The 25,988-nt window shown below is 41.2% G+C and overlaps 1 protein-coding gene across 3 annotated transcripts in view; it reads left to right on the forward strand.

Moving 5' to 3' along the window:
* ULK4 (unc-51 like kinase 4) overlaps positions 1 to 25,988 on the forward strand; it is a 651,081-nt gene that overhangs the window by 466,626 nt on the left and 158,467 nt on the right. For all 3 annotated transcript variants that reach the window (XM_069088326.1, XM_069088324.1, XM_069088325.1), the window contains exon 35: positions 24,704 to 24,889. In XM_069088326.1, the coding sequence (XP_068944427.1) occupies positions 24,704 to 24,889 (186 nt within the window). The remainder of the gene's footprint in view (positions 1 to 24,703; positions 24,890 to 25,988) is intronic.

The raw sequence follows: 25,988 nt of genomic DNA on the forward strand, positions 1-25,988 counted from the left end.
TAATTGGCTCCAGCCCAATGGAAATTCAAATAATGTGACTGCTTCATGGTATCATTACACTAATTGGGACCTTTCTGTTTCCCTCCCCCCACCACATACATACATACACACACATTGTGCATACATATATGTATGTTTTGTGTATGTATGTTTTGTACAGCTATACATATATGTACACACGTGTGTATACACATATCTCCTTATTATGTTCTGCCCCTTGGATGAAGACATTTTTGCTAGGTGAAGAAGCCCTACAATGAACCATTTTATACTCTGAATAAAAAATTTATTCTTGATAGTTTTTTCAGTCCCTACTTTTTCTTGAGGTGGGGCCTACCTTTATAAAAAACAAAACAAAGCTAGAAAGCATACCCAGGTTGGTTTTAATATTTGCCTAATCTGAGTTCTTAGTCTCTCCTAATTTTGGTGCTTCTTTTGACCTTTCATTCATTAATTCTTTCCAAAAGAGTATGTACTATCACAGGGCAGCTAAGTGGTGTAGTGGATAGAGCACTGGGCCTGGAGTCAGGAAGATTCACCTTCCTGAGTTAAAATCCAGCCTCAGACACTGACTAGCAGTGTGACCCAGGACAAGTCACTTAACCTGGTTTGCCTCAGTTTCCTCATCTATAAAATGAACCGGAGAAGGAAATGGCAAACCACTCCAGTATCTTTGTCAAGAAAACCTCAAATGGGGTAAGGAGAGTCAGGCACAACTGACAAACGACTGAACAACAAAATGCATTATCGCCTGTATGTCTGTGTAGCTTGTTGCTTGCTGTGTAGAAAGGAATAACCTATTCTTCCTGTTCTGAAAGAGCTGGAATGCTGTTGTGGGGATGATAAGGTACAGACATCTCTGAGAATACAAAGCAAAGATTAAACGGGCTAAGGGCCATGAGCGGCACAAAAGTGGACAAGGCTGCCCTGATGAAGTCCACCTCCTTCATTTCATGGTTCCTAATCATTTCGTTTGCCTCTCTGTAATGCTGCCATGGATGTCCTCCACACCCCTAGCAGGCAGCGGAGTGGAGCTGCAGGAAATCAGAGAACAGAACTGCCTGCGTCCACTGCAGAGTAATGCTATTTAACCTCACTTAGGCCCTTGTAGCTGTTGGAAGACCCCTTCACTGCCCCTAACTGATTCTCTTCCACTCCCCACAGAAGCTCTTCCCAAGCTTCCCAGACATCCCTCTATCTCCACCCCACTCAGCTGAGGATCTCCTCTCCTACTTAATGAGCAAATAAAGACCATAAGCTGGAGCTGCCTCTTCTTCTCCTCTCTATGTCATGAAACCCATTGACATCATGTGCCCTACTTGTCCTCTCCATTCCTTTCTCTAATAATGAGGTGACCTTCTCTTTGCAGTGTCCTCTTACATGTCCCTTGATCCCCTCCCCTCTCATATTTTCCATCAAATTGCTTCCCAACCCCAACCTTCAATCTCTTCCTGTCTCTTCCTTCCATTCCTGCTGCCTAACAAAATGCCCAGTTTTCCACTAGCTTTGAAAAACCTTCACTAGACCCTCAATCCTCCTCATTTTCTCAAATTTAGGGGGAAAAAAAAGAACTTTGCTCATCAGCACTTTTTCTTCTCTCCCATCTTAACCCTTTGAAGTCTGCCTTCCAGCATCATTTCTCACTTGAAGCTGCTCTGTCCCGAGTCATCAATGATCTGAAACACCAAATTTGATTGTCTTTTCTCAGTTCTCCTCCTTCATCTCTTGAGTGTTTGACCCTGTTGACTACTCTCTCTTTCTGAATGCTCTGTTCTTTGGGGGTTTTCATGACATTACTCTCTCCTGGTTTTTCTTAAACCACTCTTCTGTCTGCTTTGGGAAGTCCTCCCCCGTATCATATACCCTAACTGAATTCTAAGGCTCTGCCCCAAGGCTTCTTCGCTTCTCTCTATTTTATGACCTCCTTAACCTCCATGGATTTAATTATCAAATCTGTTCACTCCCGAGTCCATAGATCCAGCCCCCATCCTGCATTACTGCATCAAACTGGATGTCTCAAAACCATTTCAAACTCAGCATGTGTAATATAGCACACTCCTTCTCCCACCTCCCACATCTACCTCCCTTCTGAGCTTCCTTCCACCGTCTTTCCTGTCTCCGGTGTTTACGACCTTTGACGTATCTTCTCTTTGCTGTCCTTACCCCATACATCCAATCCATCATCAGACTCTGTCTTTAAGAGTGTCGGCTGCTCAACCTTTTTTTCCTAATGGAAGCCCTTGCTATGTATCATTATGTTATATGATGAACCCAGTACATTATCAAATGTACTACCAGCAATGAAAATGGTCAGCTCTGATGTTAGAGTCCAAGTTTGCCTTCTTCCCCTTTCCTTAATGGTGAAAAGTTTGTTATAAAAAATACTTGTGGATCATTGCTATCTTTCATCTATTTGTGTCCTCCTTCTAAGGTCCTACTTAAGTGCCCTTGGCATGACTTTGCTTAATGGAATCCTTTGCCAAGATTCATTTATTTCCCCTCCATTCTTTATTTTATGAGTTGATACTACTTGCAATTTTTCATTGTCTTTCTTTGTAAGATTTTATAATCGGGGCGGCCAGGTGGCTCAGCGAGTAAGAGCACCGGCTCCAGTGTCGGGATGACCTGGATCAAATCTGGGTTCAGATATTCAGCACCACACCCAGAAATAATAACTGGCTGTGTAACCTTGAGCAAGTTACTTAACCCCGATTGCTTTTAAAAAAAAAGATTTTATAATCAATTAACCCATATTTATGTAATAGACACTCTTATAAATGGGCATTGCACTTGACTACCATATTCCTCTGCATGGTAAGTCAGACACATATTCTGTGATCTAGCTCCAGTAGCCTGCTTACAATTCCTAGAACATGACATTCTGCCAACCCAAATCCCCAGCCCAAAATACTCTACCCTATTACTTCTTAATTTCTCTAATTTCCTTCAAGTTTCTGCTCAGATTTGACTTATTCTAGGAAACTTCACCTGTTGGTCTTGCTCATTTATTCTGGACACAGCTAGCTGTTTGCATGTTGTCTCCCCCATTAGAAAATAAGATCTTTGAAAGTAGAGAATATATTTTTGCCTTTCTATCCCAAGCCCTTAGCCCTGTGCCTGGAATATAGTAATTGCTTCATAAATGTTTGCTGACTGACTAACCAATTTAGCTCTCAGGCACACATTTTCCCCAGAGGAACAATTGATCTGATTTTGTAAGTCAGTCAGTGCAGAAATAGGACTTGATATATAAAAATTCAAGATTGCTGCTCTTGCACAACATATGGCCATCTTGTAGTCACTGCTGATCTAGACAACCTTTCCTCTCCTTCACTCAGTAATAGGCCACTTTTATGAAGAGTCATTAGTTCCTTCATATCAGCTTTCGTAAATAGGCCTTTGTCATCCAGCATCAATAAACTCCACCTGAACACAAGGGGGAAGGAAAACGAGAAAGAGCTCAGAATTATTTAGCTATTGCTGACAGGTCTAAACTTTGACATCAGAATCAAGAAGAAATTGCCTTCTCCACAAAACTCAATGTTTTTGTTTTCAGACTTGGCAGATTTGCCCTCTAAAATCACTGAAAGTTAGTGACTTCAGTAGATTTTTTTCTAGTTCATTCTGTATTGACTGACAAAAGGATTTTTAAAATAAATGCTTTGCTCCTCTCTGTTGCTAAGAAAAACATATTCCATGATATTTGTTCCACGACCACTGGGGAAACGCCATTAATGAATTCTGAGGTCATTAACAAATGGATTGGTGGAACCTAGCGTGTGAAGCTTTTGACTTGAAGTTTTTCGATAATGCTGCAAACTTGGGTTTTTCCTTGCAGCTAATAGTGTCCCAGGCCCATGAGGAAAGCGAGTCAGAACCATCCAGGGCTGCCCAGGAGTGATGTCAAGATCAGCTTCATCCTCCCAATGACTTTCACTTTTTGTAATCTTTTAATCCTCGAGGTGCTGGGAGTCTGTGACTGATAGTCTATATGGAGATCGATAAAGGTGGTGGCCATTTTTCTTCCTTCAAAATCCCCACGTTTAAGAACATTCTCTGCCCGAGGGTCACTTGAGACAGAAGTGAATCCTTATTTCTCAGGGGAAGAGGTCAGTGTCAAGGCTGTGGGCGATCAAGTACTTTATTCAGCCCAATCCTCCAGAAGCAGCACCATTTATCAGCTTATGACATGTTAATGTCATTTTCTTGGTGCCTTTTCAGCTGAGTTTTAGGAAGAGTAATGTGAGCAAATCCAGGGGAATGGTGATTGGCAGTCTAATTTGAAAATATTGCATTTTGTTAAATGTATTCCAGCAATATAAGAACTTTCAGAAAGAGAAGCTTTTAGTCAGTATACATTGGACCAATATTTCATAAAATTGCATAGGGTCTAATGTTTCCTTTTAAAAATATTTTAGCTGGATCATTATTTTCCTTGGAGGTAACTAGCACTTTTAACCAACTTACAGTAAATGAAAACGACTTTCACATACTTTATTATGACAAGTATAACATGATAAAAGGAAAATTTGATGTTAACAATTTTTTCTAATATTCTAAAGAATTTTAGAATGCACACACCATCCACCATGCCTGCCCATCCCGTTCACTTCTTACCCATGTCTTCCCGTAAATTTACCACAAAGGGTCTACCCAAACATGCTGGAGACCTTGCTTGCTTTTTCTTAAAATCGTGGAAATATAGTGTGCATCCTGTCCATTATCCTTTAATCTCACTATGTGGCTAGCCTTTTCCCCGTCATATATTTAGCTGATGACATTGCTTTACATTACTTTTCTTGATTATTCTCTTGTTTGTAATGTGATGGAGTCTACTCGCATCCTTTGTGCAACTCTCCATTGCCTTTGGGTTATTCGAAGCTACAGTTCTTTGGAGATGTTAGCATTTCATGACTCAGTCATAGGCATATGATATCACTAGAAGGATATTGGTATTACAAGGATGGGCTTTAATCTCAGGGAAAAGTTTGGGGTCATTACAGAGAAGCTTCCCCAAAGCAACCCAGTCTGCTTTCTCTTCATTTTTAATGTTGGACCTAGTTTAGTGTCTGTTTGCAATTTCTGACTCAGATATATTTACTGATGAGTAAGCTGTATAGTACTACTTATCACAGTCTGTATAATAGGCATTCTTCATCCACTTTGTTTTTCCTATGTAGATAAGCCAAACTCTTGAGGAATTATGGATCTCCTTTGGGAGGCTCTGCACTATTCTTGGCCTTAATGTAGTCAGCTCCATGCCATCTGCAAACAGGAACATATGGTGGGCTTTACCATCTGTGAGGAGGCCCTCTTTATCTGAGGCTTTTGAGAGCCTTTCTCCTTGGCAATGTTGTAAATGTTCGGCCTCCATCTCTCTGAGTTATGCTTCACTTGATACTAATCATCTGAATGTTACATTTTGTTATATCTTTCAAGGAATATTATAAAATTTTGATATACATTTTGGAGATGCCTTGTTACAGAGTCTTTTATCTACCAGATCAAATGCTTTTTTATATTCAACACACAATAAACAGAGTAGGGATCTTATATTCTTCACATTTTTTCAGTCAAATGTGTTTCTTTAAAGATGTGGACTACTATGAAATATTGCTTATAAAAGCTTGCCTTTTTCCTTTCAATATCCTTATCAAGTATGCCCTGGATACATAAATTATCTTGATTAAAATTTTGTGTAAATGAAAAAGTAGGTATGTGGGTAGATGGTTATTAATATTCTGTCAGCTTTTTGTGGGTAATAATAAGGTCCATGACTTTTTCCATGCCTTTAGTATGCTCTTCTCTTCTGTAGAACTTACAAATCAATTCCTTTAGTTCCTCCAAAATCATATCCTCTCTAGAGCAATAGGCCTGCTCTATTTACATTCAGTCTCCTTCTACTTTCCCCATTTTTCTTTTCTTTAGTACCAATTCCTTTTCCCTGAGGAACACATCTGGGACTGTAATTTTAGAGTTGAAATGTGGTAGCTTTTCAGTCTTTGAGGGTGAAAATCATTTCAGATATTTTCCATTCTTTGTTGTCCTCTTTCAGTTTCATTTTTTAATGCCTTTAGGATGGATGATTTTTTTTTTTACTGTCTCCTGTACAGTATTGTAAACCTCTGTCCGTGGTCCTTCAGGCACTCTATCTACCAGATCTAATCTCTTAAATCTATTCATTACTTTCATTTCATTTTCATGAGGGATGTTATTTAGATCATATCTCTATGACCTGATGGTTTTCCCTGCTTTCTTCAATTTTAAGTCTGAATATTGCAATAAGAAGCTCATGCTCTGAGAGCCCCAGTCAGCTTCAGGTCTTGTTTTGACTGACTACGTAGAGCTTCTGGACCTTTGGCTGCAAAGTATATGATCAGTCTGATTTTGCTATTCACTATCTGGTGATTTCCATTTGTAGAGTTGCCTTTTGGTTGGTTGAAAAAGAGGGTTTGCAATGACCCTAGAATTATCTTGACAAAACACTATTAGTCTCTGCCCTGCTTCATTTTCTACTCCAAGGCCAAACTTACTTGTTATTCTAATTATCTTTTTATTTCTTACTTTAGCATTATAATACTTTATGATGAATTTGATCTTTTTCATGTTATTTCCAGTAGATCTTCATAGAACTGATCACTTTTGGCTTCTTCAGCATCACTGGTTGTGGCATACACTTATAGTCAATATATATATATAGTCCATATGGTCAAAACTATAGTTTTCCAGTAGCCATGTATGGCTGTGAGAGTTGTACTATAAGGAAGGCTAAGCTTCCCAGAATCAACACTTTCAAATTGTGGTGCTGGAAAAGACTTTTGAGAGTCCCTTGTACAGCAAGGAGATCAAATCAGTCAATACTTAAAGAAATTTATTCAGACTACTCATTGGAAAGACAAATACTGAAGCTTAAATACTTTACATAATGAGAAGACAAGACTCATTGGAAAAGACCCTTATGTTGGGAAAGATTGAAGGCAAAAGGAAAAGGGAATGGCAGAGGATGAGATGGAGGGATAATGTCATGTTAGCAATGAACATGAGCTTGGACAGACTTGGGAAATGGAGGAGGATAGAAGATCCTGGTGTGCCACAGTCCATAGGGTCACCAGGAGTCAGATTTGACTGAATGAATGAACACCAGAAATAAGGACAGATGACTTCTCTTTATTGGATCTCTTGTGAAGTGTTCCTTCTATTTCTTTTTCCTTCTGTCACTTTTCACTATTTGTGATAGTGCTTGTGCTCTCCTCTATGAGATCTTACAGGGGAGTTTACGTTCTAATCTAGGGTTGCCCTGGCTGTCTGTCAGCCTCTCATTAGAGGTCAAGGGTTTGCAAGCACTGACAACTTCTAGACTCTTTGGATCTTCTTGCTGTGGCACTTGATTTTGAATCAGCAAAACTTCTCTAGGGAATTGTTTTAAGTGGTGTTAATATCCTCTTAATTTGGTTCCTTTTTTTAAGTGCCATTAGCTTGCTTAAATAGGTGAGGTTGGCTTTGGTTTAATGGTATGATGAGACATTTTTTCTTCATTTTTATTCTCTTACCTTTGTATTAATTTTAATCTTTGCTCTAACAAGTTGATGGTCTGACTGTACACATATTACTGATTAAGGAATGACTCTTGTATCAATAATATCATCTATCTTTTGAAATAAAAATGATTTCATTTTTGTGATGTTATTCAATTCTTGCCTTGTCTAGCTCCTCCCAAGTCTTTTCTCAAAGAAATTATTCATGATGTATAGGTGAGGCTTCTTTGTAATCTATAACCACTTGGCTTCTTTCATTCCTAACACCCAAACCATATTTTCCAACATATTTTTCTCTATGTCCAAGTCTGAATTAACTCACTGAGTGTCAAAGTATATGTTGATTTAATATGGATCTTGTCAAGTTCTTCACAGACTTTCTTTACCTTCTCATTTTCTACAACAGATGTTGACACATAAACTCTAGTTATTTTCATAGTGTCCTTTTGCATACACTTATCATAAACACAAAGGTAAGATGACAAAATATCAAATGAAATAATGTTTCTTTTTGCCTTTGGACTCATGATAAAACAAATTTCACCGACTTATTTGCCTTCCTGTGGAGAAGCAGCCATTCATTGTATCATTTAGTTGTGTACAACTTTTGTCTTCTGGTTGCTTTCTTTTATAGTATGAATATCAAAAATTGTGTGATTCAGGCCTTTCAGTGGTGTGTATACCAAGAGGTCATCGGTACAGCATCTCACCTTTATATTATCAACAGCTAACTGAGTTAATGTTTATGATTAATCTAAAAATATGTGATTCTTAGAACCCTCCCCCCTCTTTTCTTCCACTGTGGTATCATCAATGAAGAAGGAAAGGGAGTCATACAGGAATGGTGGCCATTTGTAATTTTCTTTGATGCATGTACCATCAGTGTCAGAGAAGTCATAAACAAGTGGGCACAAGTATCTATATGCTTACTTCTCAGAAAGTAGACACAATAATGTCAGGACCATATGTATTTTATTATATATTTTGCTTTTTAAATAACCTGTCACTTAACAGTAATGTGATTAGCAAAGGGAGTTGTCCTTAAAGGGGTTTTAGATGTTAGATGCATCCTCATTCCAAATAGAATTTTCCTGTCTTAGTTCACATTGACTGATAGTTAACATATACTTGAATGTATTCAGGAAAGAAGTTTTTATAGTATCTTGCAAAGACATGTTTCATTTTCTTAACATGCTTCTTATTCAAATCAAAATCATTTCAATAATTAATAAGTGTGGGGGTGGCTAGGTGGCGTAGTGAATAGAGCACCAGCTCTGGAGTCAGGAGGACCTGAGTTCAAATCTGATCTCAGACACTTGACACAATTACTAGCCGTGACTTTGGGCAAGTCAGTTAACCCCAATTGACCTAAAAAGAGCAAAAAAAAAATTAATAAGTGTGAATATCTAATTTTCTCTCATCACTTTTTCTTCTTTTCTAATCCTCAAATTTTTCATGCTAATGACACACTTCACCCTGTTTGCCTCAGTTTCCTCATCTGTAAAATGAATTGGAGAAGGAAATGGCAAACCACTCCAGGATCTCTACCAAGAAAACCCCAAATGGTGTCACAAAGAGTCACACATGACTGAAACAACTTAACAACAACAAAAAGATGGGAAACAATGGGGCATCATGAATAAGGTTGGTCTTGGAAACAGGAAAACTTGTGATCACATACAGAGTCTGACACATACAAGCTCTGTGTCCACAGGAGAGTCATTCACCATGTCAGTGCCCTTCCCCCAGTTAATCCAGTCATTTAATCAGTCAAGAATAGTCAACAATCAACAAGTATTTATGAAGCATCTACTATATACAAGATACCGTGCTGGGTACTGGGGATATAAATACAATGAATGATAGAATCTCTACTTGCAAGTAGCTTATATTCTAACTAAGGAGACAAATACAAATATAAATATATTCAGAATCCATATAAAGACAATACATACTAACTCCCATTCTGATGAAAGGGAAAAAAGGAGCTACAATACTTTTCATTGTAAAAGTTGTGAATTGCAATTTTATGATTTTAAAATCCTCTGAGCATATATGATTTCATCTGCATTGGATGCTTCTCCATTGATGCACACGACAGCTCCCTCCCCTCTGTGGCTTCATAGAGAGCTGTCAATAGTAGCCAGGGTGGAAAAATTCTTAAATTAAATTAACATTAAATTGTTATTTGATTTGTAATGGCATGGTTGTTAATTTAGTCTTAAATTTACTCAGAACTATGTAAGAGATGATGTGTTGAATTTTTTCTTTAAAAGTTAAAGCAGTTTTGAAGGAGGGTGTTTGGTTTTTAAAAGAAGATGATTTTTTTTTAAAACAAAAGAGGTTTGTGTAGCATGGCTACTGTGGTAGAAGGGGCATTGAAGGCAGCTGGGCAGCTCAGTGGATAGAGCTCTGGGCTTGTGGCCTCAGACACTTACTATGTGACCCTGGGCAAGTTACCTAACCTCTGTTAGCTTCACTTTTCTCACCTGTAAAATGACGTTATCCCAGTGTCATGACACCTACCTTACAGGGCAGGGTTGTTGTCAGGATCAAATGAGATGATATTTTAAAATGCTTGGCAAACTTTAAAGTACATATAAATTTCATCATCTCCATTGTTGTGGAAGCCATGCCAATATGATAAAAGTGACAATGCTACCTAAATTAATTTATTTGTACAGTACCATAACAGGCCATCTACTAAAGGATTAAAGAGATAAAGTTGGTTACAAAAGTAATGATTAAATTCATCTGGAAGAACAAAAGATCAAAAATCTCCAGGGAAATAATAAAAAAAAAGTGGGAAGAGAGGGACTATCAGATTCCACACTACCTTATAAAGCCAGAATGAAAACTGCTTTAAAAATAGTCAAGTTGATAAATGTAACAGACCAGCTCCATGGCATACAGAAACAAAGGAATAAAGGGCAAGACCCATATCACTCATAAATAATAAGTAACATTTTAGCAAAAGAGACTTAGGAAGACCTGAATTCAAGTTCAGCCTCAGATACTCACTAGCTAGGTGACCCTGGGCAAGTCATTTCACCTCTATCTGCCTCAGTTTCCTCATCTATAAAATTGGGATAATAACAGCACCTACTTCCCAGGGTAGTTGTGAGGATCAAATGGAATAATATTGGTAAAAGTGCTTGGTGCAGTATCTGGCGCTACATAAATGTTATTATTGCTGCTATTATTCTTATTATTGCCAGGCTGTACTTATACCATAGATACAGGCATAGTTCAGTGTTAGAAAGACTATAAACATAGATCAGATTAATAATAAAACATTAACAAGTACACGATTGTGTCAATTAAAGAACCTTCAATGAAATACATCTCTCCACTCATGATTTTTTAAAAATATATACACATACTAAAAAGTCTAGTAATATATGGACTTTTGCTTTGTACAATAAACAATATCTATCCAAAACCCAGCTTGTAACTAAAAGCCCTTCTACTGAGATGCCCACTGCCACCCCTGTCATCTGATATCATTAAAGAAATGCTAGTTAAAGCAGCAAGAGAGGAAAAAGAAATTGAGAATCTAAGAATAAGTAAAAGAGAAGGCAATAATTCCACAGATTCAGTGAAAACAATCAAAACAATAAGAGTCCTAGAAAAGTCACCAGACTCTTATGTGCCCTTCCATCCCATGGTCCTTCTACTGGGCATATGCCCCAATGAGGTCAAAGACAAAGGGAAGAATCCCATAAGTACAAAGTATTTGTAGCAGCCCTTTGATGGCAGCAAAAAAAGTTGGCAACAAAATGGGCTCCCATCAATTAGGAAATAGCAGAAGAAACTGTGCAGTATGAATTTAATAGCCCCTTATTGAGCTCTAAAAATAACTAGTGGAAAGAATTCAGAGAAATTCGGAAGGATTCAGATGAACTTGGACAGGTTCCATGAGCCTCAGTTTCCTCATCTGTAAACAGAGTTGGACTAGACACCGGCAGTGATGATCCTACAGTGTAGAATTAAGTAAGGGACCCCAAGAGAACCACTTATGCAGTGACCACCGCCATATAAGGAAAGTGATCCAGAAAGACAAGAGAACCGACCAGCTCAGGACTTCACATCAGAGAGAAGCCCAGATTACACACTGGACAAAGACTATAGGGACAGAATGATAGTGTTGGATGAGGAAACCAGAGTTTAGAAGCCTGGTCCAGCTCTCCATACATAGTGCCTTTAAAAAAGCTATGACCTCGCTAAGCTGGGAGAGTAACATTTCTAACTCCCTCACAGAATTGCCATGAGAAAGGTGCTTTGTAAACTGTAGAGCTGTAAATCAACGTGAGTCTTTGTTATAGTTAGGATTTTGAATCCTGAAGACATTCAGCTTGGCCTAGAAGACTGGGGCTCTGCTAACTAGGACTTTTTTATAGGGGGGGGGGGAAGGATTTCATTCATTTAGAGAACTTTGAGCGAGGCAGTTCCCTCTAGCACTATGCAAGGATCAGCCACTGTCCTGCTGTGGGGAGCCCTAGATTTCTGGGCTGGTGAGAACTGAAGTGACCTGTCCATAATCACACAACTAGTATGGGTCAGGGGCAAGGCTCATGCCTTGGGTCTTGTTGTGTCTTCAGTCACGCTCTCCATCCACTAGACCACATTTCTGCTTTTGAACCAGGATCTCTCACCTTGGCCTCAGTGCTGATGTTGATGAGCTGGACCACCTTGAGGAATTCCATTGTCTCTCTAGTCTTCTGCTTCCTTATCTGTGCAATGAAGAGGGTGGCCTCCAATTCAGACATTCTGTGCTTTTAGACCCATTAAGCAAATAATTAGTGCCGGCTCCTTATCTCTTTGTGTAGGAGGGGATTTTGCTGAAACAATTGAAGATCAAACAGCAGCTTTTGACCCATGACATTTTTGTGAATTACTTTGATTTACTGCTCTTGCTATGGTCACTAACTGTTTACACCCCTGCCTTATGGGAGGGCTGCATGCTTCCTGCCTTTGCAAGAAGGCTGGTCCCCCCATCTCCTGGTCCTTCACACTTTGCCCGCCTCTCAGAAGCCTTGGTGTAATGGGAATGTAAATTTAAAGATCTTTCCTGCCCCTAGGCTAAAGTGCACCTGGAGCCTGGGGTAGGAGGTTTGTTTTTCAGTAGATACTTCTTGATTGGCCAGTGAGTCAATAAGGTTGTTATATTCTCTGAGCCAAGAGAAGGCTATATAAGCCCTGATGTGTAGCTTTGTTTTGGGGCTCACTTTGAGAAGTGTTCTGTGATTTGATATGGATTCTGGGAAGCTGTTGTCCAGAGCGCCCCCCCCCCTTTGAAAAACCCAGATGTTGAAACCCAGATGTTGATTTGGTATGGATGTAATGGCTGGACAGTTTGGAAAGCTGTCTACTTGACCTGTTTCTGTCTTGATAATTCTGCCTGTATACTTTGAAGTTCAGGGTGCTGACCTTTTCCCCCTGAACAAGGTAAACGATATATGTCTGACTGATTAAAGTAAGCTTGTTAACCCATTTTGAGTTGCTTTCCTTTATCAAAGCAGATCTAAGAACCTGTGTGAGCAGCCACCCTGGGGACGCTGGGGTGCTTGCTGCTACACATGGGTTTGTAGTGTCTCACAACTGTGCTTGAATGGGGGGGGGGCTTCCCTGAATTCTCTTAGCTCTTCTTCTGCCCACTATTGTCGCAGCTGTCCTGCATGGGCCATCTTCCTGCCACTGTCCACTTGTCCTGCTCCAATCCCACCTCTCTGCCCCGTGGCTTTGTCAGAGTTGGTATCAATTCTGCATGAGGACACGTCTCAATATCAGACACTTGCTGAAATTGTTCAGTTGCACTGTCTGAAGCCACTTAGCTCAGGTAGAGAGCCCTAGAACTGGAATCAGAGGATCTGGGGTCAAACTTGGACCTTTCTACTAACTAGCCATTTTGCCTTAATAACTTAACCAGTCATTTGTTGAGCACCTCATCCGTGCTGGGCACACAGGACAAAAATGAAATAGTCTCTGCCCTCAAGAAGCTTACATAGCAATGAGAGAGAACTTTGCATAAGTATGTTCAGAGTAACTACTAGCAGGGGGAATGTTAGCAGCTTCAGGGCTCAGGAAAGGCTTCATGTAGAAAAAACATCACTTAATTTCTCGGGGCCCCAGTTTCCTCATCTGTAAACTGCACGTGATAACATCCGCATCACCTTTCTCACAAGGCTATTGTAAGATTGTTGTGTTTGTTATTGCTGCTGTTGTTGTTACTTCCCAGTTCTCAAAAAGGACCAATGACATCAGGATAGCGATGTCTTGACTTTCAAGTGAATTGAGTTTAAGTGAGGCAGAGCTGTGCAAAGTCATCAACTTCACTCTCTCTTCTAGAACCATTGGAGTCCAGTGGCAAGACTTAGGTCAGGATGACTGGGATGTAGTAGGGGACCCTGGCCTTTTCAAGCTAAGGTTTTTCCCAGGTTTGACTTTGTCTGAGACAGCCCCCATTCAGTGATTAAAGGCTATGTAAGAACTGAGGCAAAAGATGGCCTAGTTTGCCTTCACAAAAGAATCAATCTGGGAAGAGAAGACCCTCAGGGTTTCTGGCCAGAACAGACATAATTGCTATTTGTGGCTCACTCTGAGCCATCAAAACCCAAACAATGAGCAAATGAGGCTTAGGCTGGAACCTATTATTGATCAATGAGTGAGAGCCAGAGTGATTTGGCATAGTCATGTAGCTCCATTTGAATCCCAAAGGGTTTTTGTCAAAATCTGCTTTGCCAGAGCAGTAGTTCAAGAAATCATAAATGAAAGCTACACGAGACAAAAGAGTTAATTGTCCCAGTTTTTCAAAGGAAAAAAAAACAAAGCCAATGATAGAATGGATAAATAGGGAAGAAAAAAAATTCAGCTTCCAAACCCCAAGATATCTTGTGAAGTGCTTATATACTTCATTGTTATGAGAAAAGTATTGTATAAGGTATCATATTAATGTGAATTATTATATTTGAAATTTATGATCATGAAAATATTTGTTTTGGTACAGAATATTGATGTTATCATGCTTATGTTCTCTCGTTGATTTTTGTGATTTGTTCTTACATTTTTTTGGTCTATTGAATATAGCGCTGACTTCTTTTTCAAGGAATTAGTTGGTTATCTATGGGGTTTCCCTGATATAAGCAGACACACATACACACTAGACCAACTTTAAGCTAATGATGATGAGGACACATTTTGTTCCCTGTGGCCATGTCAAGTCCAGATGATGCAGCCGATCCTTTCCTCCCTTTTCATGTTCTCACCTCCTCATAGCAGACATTTCTTTGTTATTACCCATCAAATGCAGCTGTACTATGCGCCCTGATTTCATCATCAATGAATATTTATTAAGTATACTCACTAGCTGTGCAATCTCAAGCAAGCTGCCTAACTTCTTTGGGTCCCGGTTTCCTCATCTATAAAATGGTGGAATTGACCTAGAAGAGTTTCCAGACTCTTGAGCTCTTGTATAATAGTGCCTTTCTATCTAGTATCAGATGTGATGCTAATCATTGAGGAGAAAGAGGTGGGAACTGGGAAGTTTACAGTCTAGGTAGATAAATTAAATAAATGTAAATAACGATGCATGCTAAGTGAAATATAAGTGATATGGACAATTGTTGCTACAGAAGTTCAGAAGGAAGCTGCCATTGAAGGGGCAGTGTGATAGAGAAAGGTTTCACAAGAGTTAGGCCTTCAGCTGGGCTTTGAAGAATGGCTAACAGGTAGTCCAGATTTTGGAATGGACCTGGTGTCTTGAGGCAACAATGACCAGCTAGGCCCAAGCTGTTAGCATAAGTGAGTAATGGGAGGTAAGATGGGATCGGTGTTGGAGAGCGCTTAAACACCAAGATGATGTATTCAGCCAACTTTCATATAGTCAATGGGAAATCAGTAAAGGTTTTTGAGCAAGGGTGCAGTATGTGTAGAAGAACATCAGAATCCTTGAGAAAAAAAAAAAACAAGTACTGGAGGTCATTGCATTCCTGTCACCTCCCAATAAACAAATATTTTTTGCAGTGTTCATTAAAGAAACATCACTGAACCACTAGCTCTCCACCATGCTCTTTGCTGGTGCTTGAGGAGATAACCTTGATCAAGACCTTTTGTTTGAATACCTCTAGTGACCTACTGACTGTTTCACTAATTAAATCTTGAGAAACACAGTATAGGCTCAGCCTAGGCTACTTCCCTCATGCATCTGTGGTCTATCAGAACGCTTCCCTGTATTTAATTTATCCAGGGCAGGAGTGGTATAGTAGAAAAATGACTAGACCTAAAGTTAGCAAGACCTGGGTTCAAATCCTTCCTCAGTTACCAGCTGTGTGACTTTTTTTTGCCTGAGTCACTTTACCTTTTTGGGCTCCAATTTCCTCATCTGTAAAATAAGGGTGTTGGACTCAGTGATATGTACAGCTCTAAATCTATGACCCTTAGATTTTGTATGGACTATGAAGAGGAATTAAAGGTAACTGCACAGTCTCAGAGCTAGAAGATGGTTGCTATGTTTCAATGACCAAAAGCAGGAAGGCCCCAGTCAAAGCTGGTGGAGGGGCAAAGATGATGAGCTCAGCTTAAGGCAAGAGTCAGTCTTCCCCAGCTGTATGTCTAGCATGCAGTAAGAGAGGCGGGACTCACATTCTGAGAAGAGTCTGAGCCTTGGGAGTCATCTTCACAGCCATGATAATCCAAGTCATGGGAAGAGTGAACAGCCAAGAACAGCCAAACAGATGGCCATGCCTTCCAAGTTAGGGAATGTTGATAGAGACAGAATGATGGGAATGGAGACAAAGAAGGAGTGGTCAGGGAAGTAAGAGGGGAACCAAGACATTGGGAAAGCAATCAACTGACAAGTATTGATTAAGTACCAACTAATTATGTGGCGGGCACTGGGGGTGCAAGTACCAAAAAGAAAGGAAGAAAGAAAGAAACATCACCTGCTTACATTGCAATGGTAGAGATAACAAGGGTTTATATAATAAATAGAAATTGCAGCATAAACAGAAAGTGAAAGGAAGTGATTAAATACAAGGCCTTTTGGGAGAGAGGGCAGTAAGGGTTGGGAGGGTCAGGAATGTGTTATGCAGAACTTGGTGCCCAAGCTGCATCACAAAGAAAGAAAAGTTCTTTGCAAAGCACAGTTGAGAAAGGAGCACATTCCAGACATGGAAGATGGCCAGTGCAAAGTGCTGGAAGATTCAGGTGAAGCACAGAGAGAAGGTTCATCTGACCAGAAGACAGGGTGCCAGAGGGGGAGGGATATCCAGCAAGGCTGGAAAGGTCTGGTGAGGCCCAGTGTTGTTGTGTCATTTTCAGTCATGTCCATCTTTGTGACCCCATTTGGGATTTTCATGGCAGAAATACTGGAGAACTCTGCCATTTCCTTCTCCAGCTCATTTTACAGATGTGGAAACTGAGGTAAACAGGGTAAAGTGACCTGCCCAGGGTTACACAGCTAGTAAATGTCTGAGGCAGGATTTGAACTTAGGAAGGTGAGTCTTCCTAACTTTATCTACTGCACCACCTAGCTGCCCAAAGAGGCCAGGTAATCTAGGGCTTTAAAAGCTAAACGAAAGAGGTTTTATTTGATCCTAGAGGCAATAGAGAGCCACTGGTGTGGCTTGGAAAAGGAGAGTCACATGGTCAGATCTGCTCTTAAAGAAATGCCAGAAACCAAACAAATTGCATAGATCCTTTTCATCTACATTTTCTTTCTAGGTTGTTACCTTTCTTTGTCCTACAAAGCATATATGTAGAAGAACTAGAGGGTAAAACTAAGAGGGAATTGGCTGTTAGGAGTACAGATGACTCTCCTGTTGGAATGAAGCCAGTGGCAATGACAAGACCAAACTTGTACACTGCACAGTTTCATGGGACAACTGCATGTGGTCCCTAGCCTTCAGGGTGTTGTACAGCTCACTGAATATTAGCCAAAACTTCATTCATGTTAGGTTAGTCTTTATTTAAAATGTATGTGTATGTGTGTGTAATATATTTATGTTTACATATACAAACATATATACACGTTTCTCTCCCTCTCTCCATCCCTCCCTCTCTCCCTGTCCCCCCCTCACTCTGTCCTCCCCATATATGTGTACGTATGACCTGTAGTTAGAAAGAGAAAGTTTAACTTGCATTCATAGATTTCCAAAAGGACATCATAAGGATTTTCAAAATGGGCAATATTTCAAATTCTTACTTTTAATTTCTAAACAAACAAAAAGAAGGAAATTTACACCCAGCAGATGTTAGACTAATAAAGCAGTTTTGTCTTAAATAGACAAAAGTCAGGAAATTAAATGTTCCGACTGAATCAACATTCCCAACTTTTGCTCTTTGGCTTAGACAGCATAGGTCAAGTGGTGCCTGAAGCCGTCCATGTTTCTGAAGCCCCATGACCGGAAATGACATTGTTTGTATGCAGTCATCAGCTATAACAACATGTCGCCTTAAGATGCCAGCTTTGTGAACTTGTAAAATTCACCTTGATGCTGGCCTATCTTTGTCTGTGGAAAACAAAAAGAAAACACACCAAGGAAAATATTGCAGACTGCCCGGCTAGGCATGATTAAAAGCACCATTGCATTGTCGTTTTGTTGCACGCCTTTGTGTCTTATCCCCCAAAACAGACATTAGTTCTTTTTTCTCCCTCCTTCTCTAAGCCTTCGATGATCTGAGAGCCTAACAATCGCCCTATCCGAGGGTACATAAAGAGAAAACTTTTAGAAAAAAGGAGCAAACTCCTCCAACCACGGCAGACAGTTTGCTTCGGTCTGGTTTATTCCCTTGATGACTTATATTTTTCACAGCCACAAAATCACTGAGTGGGAAGGGACTTCAAAGGCTGCATAATTCAACCCAAATCTGACTAAGGATCCACATCCCTCATTCAGTCCACAGGTATTTCTTAAGGTCTGCTGTGTACCAGGCACTGTGCCAAGTGTTGGGGAAAGAAAAAAGACAGTCCCTGACCTCAAGGAGCTCACAGAGAGACAACACACCAACAACTTTATACAAACACAATACTTAACAGGATAAAGTGGAGAGTGTTAACAGAAGGAAGGAGCTAGCATTGAGGGGAATTGGGAAAGGCTCTCTGTGGAAGGCAAGATTTTAGCTGGTACTTCTGGAAAGCCAGGAAGAATGGGAATGGAGTTGAGGAAGAAAAGATTTCTAGGCATGGGAGATAGCTAATGAAAAAGCTTAGAAGTAAGACACATAGTGTTATGTCGATCCAGTGGCATTGGATTGTAGAGTCCATGGAGAAGAGTACATTGTAAGAATATGGAAAATGTAAGGAAGGGCTGGGTTATGAACGGTTTAGAGGATTTTATATTTGATGGGGGAGTGACTTTTGGGGTTTATTGAATCAAGGGGGGACATGATCAGAGCTGATCAGTTTGGTAACTGAAGGGACTGAAGTAGGGAAAACTTGAGGCTGGAGACCAACCAGCAGGCCATTAAGATGATTCTGGTCTGAGGTGATAAGGATCTGCACCAGAGTGGTAGCAGTGTCAGAGGAGAAAAGGAGGCATTTACAAGAAATTGTTATGAGGGTAAAATTGACAAAGCTGGGGTAGGAGGTGTGGTGAAAGGGAGGAGTGGAGAAGACACCTGTGCTGTAAGTCTTTTAGGGTTGCAGGGAACAGGGAGGGGTGGAATGACAACAGGTGCTGAAAAGATAAGGCAATTTCAAAGTTCACAAACATGAACGTGGTACATTTGCGAGTGATGACAAGATGTCTTTGTGAAGCTGGGGTGGAGTGTGAAAAGAGCGAGGAACTGTGAAGTCAGAGTGTTTGAGGGAGCACCAGTGTATGCACTAATGCCCTCTAGAATGAGAGCAGGACTCAGGGAGGAGAGAAAGGGTGTGAACCAGACGCTGAAGTCACTCAGAGGTTGGTCTACAACTACCAGAATGCTGATGAGGTTGTCGCTGGGGACTGAGTGAATCTCAAGGGGGGAGAGGCTGATGAGTGATGGGGGCTGGGTGGTATGAAGGAAAGTTCTGGCACTGCTGCAGAGAATGGCCATGGAAGCTGTGCCACCAGGAGAGAGCCAGGCTTTGGCGATAGCCAGAAGATGGAAGTGGGGGAAGGGACAACATTTAAGGTGAAAGGGAGGTTCTCAGCGGAGCAGGCATTCCAGAGAGCACAGGACAAGGGATGGGTGCCTTCAGAATGGGATGTTGCTTAGTGAAGGGGAGGCAATGGTCAGTGGGTCAGCCAGAGGTTCAGAGTGACTTAAGTGGGCATGTGTTAATCACTGAGGAATGAGTTCAGGTCCATTATCAGTACTCCTAAGGGTCTGACGTTAGAGTGGAATCCTCTTAGAATCTTAGATCACTTAGGCCAGGGGACCAGTGGGGAGAAGCCAATGGAATGACAGCCAGGCCAGGAGACTGGTGGAAGGAGCAAGATGCTATGGCATTTTTCTCCTTCCAGGAAGGCAGGAACAGACCAGAAGAGGAGATGGGTGGAGGGAGAAGGACAGAGTAGCCTCTTTCCCTGTCCACTTCAGGGCAGCAGGAGGTGGTCACACAAGATGCTAGCTCATGAGGGGATGACATGACAGTCTTCCTCTGTTAATATCACTTAGAATGGTTTAGCTTTTTTGGCCTCTAAGCCAGTCAGTCCCAAAGCCTCTGTTAAGCATTTCCTGTGTGCCGGACATTGTGCTAACCAGAAGTGTGCTGGTACATGTTAACAACTGGGGCTCTCTGAAAGAAAAGTGAAACACACACACTTCTAAGTTTAATCTGAATTATCGACACTTTCTTAAGCCTAGACAACAAGCAGAACAATAAATCAAACTTTGAATTATAAATTCTCACAGTGAAAAGTTGTTAATCTTTCTTACGTGGGTCAGAGCTGGCTCCAGCATGCCCTGGTGCTCAGCAACCAGGATGCAAAAGAGCCTTGCCTTCATATGTATGTATGGAAAGTAATCTCCATAGGCAGGTGCTGGGGGAGGGCTGCTACAAGGCAGAACCAGCAAAGGCCTCCTATGGAAGGGGAAATTGGAGAAGCCAAGAAGTCCATCTGGGAGTCAGAGGTGAGGAGGCATTCCAGGCAGAAGACAGCACTGGCCCAAAGGCATCCAGTAACAGCCTCTAGCAATAGCCAGTAGGCTGGTGTGGCTGGATTGCAGGAGTCTGTGGAGACTCATCAAGTGCGAGAAGATTTGAAAGAGAGGAAAGGGAAGTGAAGGGTTTGATCCTGGAGGCCTCTGGGAGCCCCTGGGCTCCATTCAGCAAGGGGAGGGGGCAGAGAGGGAGGAGGTGATGTGTCAGATGAAGGAATTGTAGGAAAGCCATGTTGGCTGCTGAGTGGGGGCTGGATCGAAGGGCAGTGGTGTCTGTGAGGAGCAGCAAGGAGCCAGGCAGCAGGATCTGTTCCTGTGGCAGGCCTCAGACAGGCCCAGAAGTGCTTTACACAAGCCTTGGTGTAGCCATGCCCCACCCATTCTGTGCTCATGATGTTGATTTTTGGAAGCCAAGTATGGAACTTTAAATTTCTTATTAAACTTCATTTTATTAGATTTTCTTCATGGATTCTCACTCTGCTTATCCAGTGTGTTATTGTAACTCCCCCCATGCTTCAATCCAAGCAGTTAATGAAAATGTTGACCTTCACAGGCCAAGAGACCTCCCTCCGAGTAGACTTCAGCCCATTGTTAGACACTATGGTTCCGGTCATTCTACTATTTCTGAATCTCCCTCCTGTACTACCAAACTCTGTCCACATTGCCCCCAGTGATATATCATGGCAAATACTTTATGGAAATTTAAGGATATTGTACCTTAAGTTTTCCTTGGATGTACCAGTCACATTACCTGTCAAAAAAAAAAAAGATATTTGTCTAGCTTGGCCTTTCCTTTTTGGATCATTCTAGCTCTTAGGGATCACTGCTTCTTTTTCTTGGTATTCATCAACCAGAGCTTTAATACATTCTAGAATTTTTCCAGGAATCAAAGTCATTTTCTTGTTAAAAAAAAAAAAATGGAAGTACTTGCCCTTTGTCAGCCTTTCAGTGCCTCTGTCATTCCTCATAATCTGTTCCAAGACATGGCTGGTGACCAGTGATCAAATTTGCCAGTGCTTCCAGTATCCTGAAATGCAGTTTTCTGGGCAGGGTGATGGTGATTCAAGGTCATTGAAGGCCCTGATGTATTTATTCTCTTTTCCTTCCCCTTATCTTAGGTTTCAACTCTTGTTAGCCATTTTTGTTCTTTCCTTTGTTGTCATTTTTTAAAAAAGAGTTGTGTAATTAAATGAAATGAAAACTTATCCCTGTGTGCCAGGGGCTGCCTTAAGTGCTGGAAATATAGACAATAGCACACCAGATTCTGCCCTCAAGGAACTTATTTTAATGGAGAAGCAAGAGCTGTAAAGCAGGGAAAGTGGGGGATGAAAGCCTGCTTTGGGGATGACTAGGAAGTACAGTGGTGGTCCTGGGACCAGATAAGATAAGGAGAAGGCTCTTCAGCCAAAGTCAGGGTCCCAGGGGCATGCGTCTGAATTCTGATGGGAATGGGAGGGAGGAGGAGGAGGAGGAGGAGGAGGAGGAAGAGGAGGAGGAGGAGGAGGAGGAGACCAGGAGGCTTGGAAATGACCAGAAAGTTCAACTTTTTTGCTGGGATCTCTTCTTCTTATCCCATTCCCCCAGAGCAGAGGTCCTATGTCTTCTTTGATTCTTTTCTTTGAACCTTTAATGTGGCTTTTAAAAAAAGAAGAAAAAAATCCCTTTTTAATCCTTAACATTCTTCACCAGCCACAGCTCATTCAACAGTATTAGCACCCAGATAGCATTCTTAGAAGACCAGAACACTCTTCGGTTTTCGCTCTTCACTCCTTGCTTGTCTGTCTTCTCTATGCGTCTTTTAAAAAAATCTGAATTGGTCCATGCATCTGCAGGAGTCATTAGTTTTTCTCTGTTCTTCAAACACCGAATTTTGAAGTATCATTATGTACCAGCTTGCAATTCTTCTCCAAGATAAGTAGTCAGACAAATAGGAATTTAGAGTCCCTTGAAACCAGTTTAACAAATTGTCCTGGGCAGCTGGATGGAGGTGGGTAATTGGAGAAATGCCGTGGGTCTGACTAGCTTCCACTGCTCATTGGGCAGTTACCAAAGAAAGAACAGTAAAGGGAGAAGGGGAGATGTGGGAGGAGGGGGGGCCTTGGGAAGAATGAGTTAGACCTTTCCCTACAAACTACATTTGCTTTTATCCAGCTTGACCACCCCCTTTTTAACTCACGTGACCTGACTCCAATGACTTGGGTTGTTTCTAAATTCACCCTTACAAAATAAATAAAGACTTTTACTATTGAGGCATTCGAGAAAGACTGTGATATTATCTAATGTTGCAAAAATGTTTTGAGTACTGTCATCATTAGAATCAGTGTCAGCTTCACCTAATGGCTACCCCAAAGGACATCAGTCATTGAATATCTAAATTCCAGTTTGTTTATTAAATCACCAGTTTCATTACTTTTATAGTCATGTCTCAGAGGGTGACTAGTTGACCTTTTTCCAATTAATCTTGGTTATTGTGTGTTTGATTTGGTTCAATGTGGCTAAAACGTATCCTTTCTTTATAATTTCTTATTCCTAATATGCTCACATCTGGATTGGTATTAATTTGGACATGAGAAGGTCTGAAGTATTTTTGCATCAGCTAGGAAGATATTTTTCTAAGCAAATGTAAGGTACACAAGAATGTAAGAAAATATGTTTGTAACATAACAAATGGTTTCCATGCCTTTTTATTCAATTTAACATTTTAAAATTTTTTGCCCTACCACTTATGTGTTAAGTCCTGGATATTCAGTGCCCTGCCCTTGAGTAGATGGGATTCTGTTGCCAGGCATGACTGTGGAATAGTCGATTAGAGCTCTCCACTTAGCTTGGTTTGAATCTTTGAATCACCAGCTCTTAGTATCTTTGTGGCCCTGGATAAGTCATTTTGCTTTCCTTGGCCCATTTCCTCATCTGTAAAATGGGGATAATAACATCCCTTAGGTCACAGAGCTGTTTTGAGGAGTCACTATGATAGTGCCGTAGAATGCTTCCCAGACTATATATAAACTCCAGCTATCATCATCATCATCATGTGTGAAATTGAGGTCATTGCAGCACCTGCCTCACAGGGCTATAAGGGTAGAATGAGATGGTGTATGTAAAGGGATTTGCAAGCCTGTTGTATGCACAGGTGTGGGGCCCACTTTTAGTTATGGGGTCACTGTTAAGAGAGCAGAGAAGGCTGAGGGAAGCTGGGCTCACTTGGTCCTCTGCTTTGCTTAGTAAAAATGGTTTTACCTGATCCTGTGGGCTTCCTGGGGTCCACTGTATCAAGTGGAAGAGCCCTTCCCCAGTACAAATATCAGCTGTTTTTAATTATTACCACTACCACTGGCATGTCTGACATGTAGAGCTAAGGAAATGCCCGTCCTTTGCGGAGGGAGTGAGCAGTAACAACTAAGGAGAACAGACAGGCTGCACAGAGGCTCTGGGGCCTGCACTGGACCCTGTGAGGACTTCAGGCCTTGTAGTCAAGAGGAAGAGGCTCCTTAGAAGAGCCTGTGTGCATTCACTGAGAGCAAAGCAGGGCTGTCCAGAAGTGGCCTCCTGGGGCAGCAGGGAAATGCGGAAGGTGGATGACATGAAATACACGTGAAGAGGTATTTCCATGGAATTGATGTGTTGCTATAAATGATCTCATTCCTCCTTATTCAGTGGGCTGATTCAGGACTTTAACTTGCTAGGACTTAGCCCAGCTTTCATAAATTTTTAAAAAAGCTAATTTATTTTAAAATATTCAAAAATAAAGATTTTAATTCTGCTTGGTCTTCCCCTCATCCTCAAACTGCTTCTTCCCTGCTCCCCACCCCCACCCCAATCAATTCAAATCAGTGCATTTCTTTTTTTTTTTTGGAGGGGGAAGGTAGGGCAATTGGGGTTGAGTGACTTGCCCAAGGCCACACAGCCAGTTTTCTGTGTTAAGTGTCTTGAGACCAGATTTGAACTTGGGTCCTCCTGACTCCTGGGCTGGTGCTCTATTCACTGTGCCACCTAGCCACCCCAAAGTTGGTGCCTTTCTTATGGACTCTTAAGGTCAGGATCTAATGTGAAATTTAGACATGGCTTTCATTTTCTCTTTTCAGCTTCCAAGTGAAGATCCAGAGATATTTGAGGTTTCATCAAGGTGCTTGTCTGTGTTAGTTCAGCTGTACGGAGGAGACAATGCGGAAAGCATGTCTCCAGAAAATATGGACTGCTTTGCTGAATTATTGAAGTCCAAGAAGGATCCCAAGGAACAAAAGCTGCTATTGAGAGTCATAAAAAGACTGGTAAGTCAAGTACGGATATTTTAAGTGCCTCTATTTGTGTGCTCAGAGAAATTAAGAGTAGCTTTATGTTACAAAGTGGATTGGTTTAAAATGAGTTTGGGATCACCTGTTTCTTTGATAAGCTTTTCTGGATAGAACACTGGCCCCAGAGACAGAAGGCATTGGCTCCAGTCCCCATCCCAGCACTGACTCATGCAATACACACAAGCTGCTTTAACCCTCTAATGCCTTGATTAGGCCTCTGAAGAGGGCTAATACCTGTAATATTTACAAGTAAACCGTCTGCGTTAAACCCTAGAAAGTTCTTTTTTTTTGGCAGTATTTTCACATTTTTGCAACAGTTATTAAATGTGACTTTCTGTTCATTTCATTAGCATTGTCTGTAGACCATTCATAACAGCATGGCCAGATCAGCAACAGTGAGATTGGAAGAACAGTCAGATCATTTGCTTTACAATGAGGCATCCTTAGGGCTGTGGTCTGTTAGGCTGCTTGTGTTTGAGCAGGTCACCTGGACAGTTGTGAGGCTAGCTGCCCAAGGGCAGTATGGGCAGATGAATTGCTTTGACTAAATTTGGAATCATCATTTCCAGTCCTGGAATGTCTTGCTAGCAAGGAACAGCAAGGCCAAATGAATGCAGCCATGAGCGGTGGGATGCCCCACCCTGAGTAATATCGAGCCCCAGCAGAAACAGCAATGCCAGCTCAACTGCAGTTTTGGACAGAGGATGAGATAATTGCTGTGGCTGTGTTCTCAGTGACACGTCTGCCTTCCAGGTCACACTTGGATTCGTGAATAGCAGCATTTTGATTGTGGCATCTTTGGGGAAACAGCTGGTGTAATAGAGAGTGTTCTGGGTTTGAAGTCAAAGGGCTTAGCTTTGACTCTGCGGCTTCCTATCTGTGTGATCTTCAAGGAGTCACTTCTGTCTTGGCCTCAATTCCCCTTTCCTATAAATAAATAAGAATATTGGGTTACACGGTTCCTTTTGGCTCTGAATCTCATGATCCAGTTGTGATGGGGGTCTAGTGCATGCATAGAAGCCAACAGCTTGGTGAGATGGCATCAACCACAAGGAAGACCCCAGAGAGAATTGTG

Source organism: Petaurus breviceps, unplaced genomic scaffold (genome assembly GCF_028583685.1).
Source record: "Petaurus breviceps papuanus isolate PSGF00001 unplaced genomic scaffold, PetGlider_PUasm1.0 185, whole genome shotgun sequence".
NCBI classification, from domain to species: domain Eukaryota; kingdom Metazoa; phylum Chordata; class Mammalia; order Diprotodontia; family Petauridae; genus Petaurus; species Petaurus breviceps.